General features: G+C 44.5%; 1 protein-coding gene across 1 annotated transcript in view; it reads right to left on the bottom strand.

Moving 5' to 3' along the window:
• Positions 1 to 222: 222 nt before the first annotated feature.
• The window catches only part of LOC138487640 (otoancorin-like), a 245,406-nt gene continuing 239,628 nt past the window's right edge, over positions 223 to 6,000 (bottom strand). Inside the window, exons 23-25 of the mRNA XM_069614128.1 lie at positions 4,283 to 4,380; positions 3,531 to 3,669; positions 223 to 1,878 (exon numbers count right to left, since the gene is read on the bottom strand). Of these exons, the coding sequence (XP_069470229.1) occupies positions 1,811 to 1,878; positions 3,531 to 3,669; positions 4,283 to 4,380 (305 nt within the window). The 3' untranslated portion in view covers positions 223 to 1,810. The remainder of the gene's footprint in view (positions 1,879 to 3,530; positions 3,670 to 4,282; positions 4,381 to 6,000) is intronic.

The following is a 6,000-nucleotide window of genomic DNA, read 5'->3' as shown; positions in this document are numbered from 1 at the left end:
CTCATAGTCCAGGATTCCACTTATGGGTTTTGGACTCAAATACATAATGCTGAGGGATGTTAAAGTAATACAATTCATGTGCAGCATGATTTGATGTCGACATGAGATCATAAAATAATGTAAATTGAAGTCAAATAAAGTTTACAACGTACATGAAGACTATTATTGATATAATAATACATATCAAGAAATATTACACTGAATAATTACATAAAACATAAGTAGATTTAAAAAAAGTAATTTATTTTGTTAGAGAAATAATGCTTAATCAAATGAATTTCTGTTTATGTTTTTTTAATGCATATATGATCTTAGTGTATGCAACCTGAAGTGTGCAGTTAAAGTGGTATCCCTGCCTTGAGCCTTTTCTGCAGCTAAATGTATGTTATCATTATTGAAATAAACATTTTGTTTTAAAGGGGAAGATGAACTTGAAGCCTTATATGTGTATGCATAAATCAACAGCTCACTCTAGCAGTGATAACATGAAATGCACATTTGCACATATGACCGACACATTTACTTTGGTCACTTTCAGGGAAGTGCACCATATAACCAATTTGAATGAAAACTTCCCATCACCTTTCCAGTAAAACATTACAGGTACCTGCAATGCCGTTTCCCCCACTCCCCAGAAGTTGCAATGCTTTCTTCTTTCCCACCGACAGATATCTCAATATTTGGAGTACTCCCGATGTAGATATAGAGGTCACTCATGGCTTGAACTCTGGCTAGCCCTATCCTATTAAACTGATTAGTACAGGATGGTCTGGCACAAAGAACATGGCTAATCCAAAATATATTTTTCACAGAATAGCATTGTTTTGAGGTCATTGATATAATTGTGGCTATTAATTGTCAACTGCGAGAACATTACTTCCTGACAAGTGCAGGAGGATATGATGCAATAGCAGATTTAATAACAGCATGACCAGCCAATGGGAGAACATTTACAACACTGATCTGAAAACATCTCAAGGAATACTAGACCCCCCATTAGCTTATTCCTAAAATGATGCGTGTGTGAGTATACATGCATGATAAATTCCACTTTTCCTTTATATGTCCCAAATACAGACCAAGTGAACAAGGAAGAGGATTTCTGATGGAAAGCGAGCAATGGTACTCAACCCATCGATAAGGGACAATGCCGCCAGATTGCCTGAAATCTGATTGGCTCTTTTACAAATGTACACAACAGATTTTCCACAATTTCATTGGACAGAAAACAAATCACCATGAAGCCTAATCAGGTTAAATTGGCTTCTCAGGTTGGGAGGGGAAAAGGCAGAGGTTTTGGTTGTCATGATTCCACCGGTTTCAATTGAACAGTACTCAAAGTTTACACCTAGCAAAATGAAGAACAGGACTGAGTGCAAATGATTGACAATGTAAAAGTTACTATATTACAGTATTTAATCTGATTTTGCTCATTTCCTTGTTAAAGAGGGCCTTCATTTTCTTTCAGGCACATTTAAACTTTTTACAAACATTAAGAAAGAACGAAAATATATATGTTGAGCAGTTTCTCTTATATCTTTATCGATCAATCGCTTTGGTCCTTTTGAGCTGTGTGCTACACAGGGCGCACCCCTTGTCTCTGTCCTAGTGCTATGGTCTAGTCCATGATGAGCCTGTATAGGTTAGGCTGATTTCCAGAGAAGCCCAAGTCCCTTCCCTATTGCCGGCTCAGTCCATATTTCTCCCTCACACATCCAGGCGTGTCATCGGGATCAAACAACGGGAGCGGTGTAGGTGGGAACCCACGGGGGAGCCAGCCTCCAGGCCCATCATCTGTCAGTCCCATCAGCTACAGCGTGACCAGTAAGCTAAGGGTCACCAGGGTGAAAGCGCTCATAGGCATCCAGTGTGCAGACCCTGCAGGGAGTGAAGAGAAGTCATTAGTGGTGACCTGGTGAATAAGCATAGAGAGTGGTAGCATCAGATGACTATGAGAAATATCCACAGCAAAAAAACTTCCTGGCCGTCACTGTCAAAGAGCAGATGTAGCATGGGAATGAGGCTAGCATCAAAACATCCAAAGCGTGCATAGTCATATATGGGCCTCATTACAGGGTTGCAGGTAAAACTCACCTGTAGACAGGTTACCAGCAACTCCGTAACACCCTTAATGGGTTACTGGCAACCCTGTAACACCTTTACTGGGTTACTGGCAACTCTGTAACACCCTTACTGGGTTACTGGCAACCCCGTAAAACACTTACTGGGTTACTGGCAACTCCGTAACACCCTTACTGGGTTACTGGCAACCCCGTAACACCCTTACTGAGTTACTGGCAACCCCGTAACACCCTTACCAGGCACTGGGATATCACAAGCGGCGGCGGTAAGGGTTACTCCCCATTTCCCTGGAGTCCCATAGGAAATGGGGTCACTGATGCACCAGTTGCTAACAGTGCTGGTGCTTCAGTGAGAGACATGCTGGTAGGGGCCTGAAAACCCGGCAGGTCAGGCCTGCTGGGGGATCTGTGGCCCTTACCGGCATTCTCGTAGTATGATGGTCTGGAAAGGAAGCCAGTACGTTGCTACCGGCACCGGCACCCTTACTTCCAGACCGCCATACTTGTAATGAGACCCATAGTGTGCAAACGGGAAATGTGTAAGATAAACTAAAAATAGAATTCTGTTCTACAAACAGAAGCACCTTATAAAACGATCATGAAAACATTTCCATGATTTAAAGCAAAAAGTGTTTAGTCTTCAACTCTGGGTTCCTGAGCAGAGCCTTCATAGTCCCCACCCTTGCAACAGATGCAGGGCCACCTATCAGGTAGGGGAAAGTGGAATGTTTGGCCAAACTAAGCTTTGTAGTCAGACCGCAAACTACCACTAGTGCCACGCACCTGCAGCCACTATCCATCTGTCTGCCCTCGCCCCCTGCCCCCTCGCCTCTGTACACCAGAAAAAGCCATACGAAGAGGGCAGAGAGGAGAAACAAATGGCTGGGACATGTAAAAGAAGCAGAAACAAAGACTCATATAAACAGGACTCACAGCAGTGAGTAATGTACTCATGCACATGACCTCAGCCCACCCCACGTGTGCATGCTTGCAATGAAAAAACATGTGCATTGCAACTTAGAGCAAGTCTACTTAGTACTTCTGAATTCCTGGACCAAACCCATCATTGGATCCAAAGTTTGAGTCCAAGGGAAAGTGCCTGAAGAAAGCAAGCAGCAAGGCCCAAGTGGCTGCCTTGCAGGTGTTGCCAAGTGAAATGTGAGTCTGAGAATCGCATGCTTCAGGCTGAGTAAGAGTCCAAGAATCCTGTGTGGGACTCCGCCATTATCAGACTCTATCCATGAATATGTGATTGTGTTATCTGAGTCTGTACACCCATTACCCTAGGACCGGATGACCTCCTGAAGATCTGATAACTCCAGCTGAGAAGATACAAACCCTGATCCCTTGCCTGGCAGAGGAATGTCTGTACCCGAGAATGATGTTGCCCACTGCACCAGTACGCCACCTCACCCCCACCAGCGCGGCCTTCGTTCTACTGGCACTTACCTGAATCGGTGCCGACAGAAGAACCTGGATCGGCCATAAGTGCGTCTCGCTGACTGGCTGATAGGGAGCTTCTCTGCTGGTCAGATACAATGGAAAGGTTTTCAGGACCCAGGTTCATCAGTTGAGCAGGCGTGAGAGACTTCGGGAAAGCGAAAAGAAGCTGGGTTAGAAGCGCTGTTTAAGAAGGACATGGGTTTGTGTCTTGTTTTTTTCAAGGCCAGGCATTCATCTAATTTTTAGGGACGGTCCCTGTTGGAATGAGTTATTCCTGCAGCGGCCTTAGCATATTCAGATTTCTAGAAGTATGTTGAGTCCCAACCTAAAACCTAATATTCTGAGGGACGCCACTCTACGAATATGCTGGGGCAGTCATGGCTTAGTTCCTCTAGCACTATCTGGCGATGACGTGTAGCCTGTCATCTGTTACATAAAATCCTACAAGCTCAAAAATAACTTTTTTAAATGTCTGATTATATTCTGCTGACTGGTTTTAGGAGTGACCATGGGAGTGACAGCTAGATTCTAGACTGACAACTAGAGTGATTGTAGGTGACATATTACACTCACAAGACATATCTTGCACCTAAATAAGGAAAGTGTAAAAAGTAATGATTTGAACATTTTCCCAGGCAAATGGAAGTTGGTCGGTTCTCTTCTTCAATGTTAAGTTTCCACCAATAGCTCACACTCTGTATCTATTAAACTGACACCAACTCCTCATCTGTCAAAAGACGCCCACTCAGGGTACTTACCGAAAACACCTTGGGTGGAATCATTGCGATGGCCTCTGGTGTCAGAAAGGGCATCACACTCGCTGGAAGTTGGGAAATGTCAGCAACTGTCAGGCCAGCTAAACACAAAGAGAGTGCTTCATCAATGCAGGCACCTGTACATATGGATAATGACTGCCGGGGGGACTGCAACCTCTGGCTCTCCCGACATTTTGGACTACAACTCCTATGATCCTCCACTATTGGCTAGGCTGGCTAGGGCCGGTAGGGGTTGTGGTCCAAAACATCTGGAGAGCCAAACGTTGAAGACCCCTGGACCAGAGAGATCCAGAGAGATCAAGCGAGGCCAAGCGTGTTAAGACGAGGGTCAGGAAGTTAAGATTTACAGATGTAGAAACAGTCCCATGGAGGCTTGGAGTGCATATCTGGGAGGACACAGTGTGTGATGGAGAGGTGAGCGGAAACCCCACAAAATCCTAACATGTTAAGTGGGCTACCCTAGAACAATGCTAATGATCAGAGGAGTCAAATAAGGTGGGAGTACCAAGGCCCTGCTCTGGAACTTCAGGGCCTAGCCAAGCAGTGATAATTTACAGAACTGTTAAGAGGAAGAGACCTGGCCATCAGGCTGGTGCTGAGTGCAGAGAGGGGGATTTCCTTAAACTGATTATCAGTCCACAGCTGGAGCTCAGACGCCTGGCAAAGAGTCTGCTTTACATCCCACGTAGAACCACTAGCAGCTTACCAGTCCTTATATTGTCAGTAAAAACATTGTCGGGGGAATAATGTTCATTTTCTCTTTGTCTGGTAAATGTGAGAAGGAAGTATTTTAAGAGCACATTGTCAATGTAGAGTGAGTCTTGGTGCAACACATGTGTTGGTGCTTGTGTGTGTGTGAGTTCTTGCATAAAGGGCGTCCTTGAGAAACACAGCATCCATCTTTTTTCCCAGAATGTGAGGGCTGGGTAAGTTGGGGCGAATCACAGAGTTTATGAGAGCCTTCAGTTGAGCGAACACAAGGATAATTCTCTACAGCTCAGATGACTAAGTATAAATGCCAAAGGACAACCAACCCATCTCTGTGCGGAACTCTGGCGTAAACAGGTCAGGCCATTGTACTAGATGTTTAGAAAGTATCTTGTGCTTTTAGTATGCTGTACTGGGCAGTCATATGTAAATAACCCCTTTGAACGGTTAGCACCGATTTGAATTAGGGATCCTGACAGACCATCCGGATTTAAGGCTTGCTGGGAAGAAAAGAACAGTGAAGCCCAACATCTAGTGAAACTTGATGGCTGTCAAGTTCTTGTAGGCAACTCTGGATGTCCCCACACTCCTACAAGGCAATCTCACTACAATCTCACAAAATTAAATGGCGACTGTGCACCCATGGTTTCCGAGTGTCATTTGCTTGGCAGCCATCTTGCAAAGGTTTTTGTATTTACTTTACATATTACACATGTGTTGGTGCTTGTGTGTGTGTGAGTTCTTGCATAAAGGGCGTCCTTGAGAAACACAGCATCCATCTTTTTTCCCAGAATGTGAGGGCTGGGTAAGTTGGGGCAAATCACAGAGTTTATGAGAGCCTGCAGTTGAGTGAACACAAGGATAATTCTCTACAGCTCAGAGGACTAAGTATAAATGCCAAAGGACAACCAACCCATCTCTGTGCGGAACTCTGGCGTAAACAGGTCAGGCCATTGTACTAGATGTTTAGAAAGTATCTTGTGCTTTTAGTA

The sequence above is a fragment of the Ambystoma mexicanum genome, chromosome 9 (genome assembly GCF_040938575.1).
Source record: "Ambystoma mexicanum isolate Mex_15411 chromosome 9, UKY_AmexF1_1, whole genome shotgun sequence".
NCBI classification, from domain to species: domain Eukaryota; kingdom Metazoa; phylum Chordata; class Amphibia; order Caudata; family Ambystomatidae; genus Ambystoma; species Ambystoma mexicanum.
The sequence above is the reverse complement of the archived record's forward strand: the minus strand, read 5'-3'. Positions and strand labels throughout refer to the sequence as shown.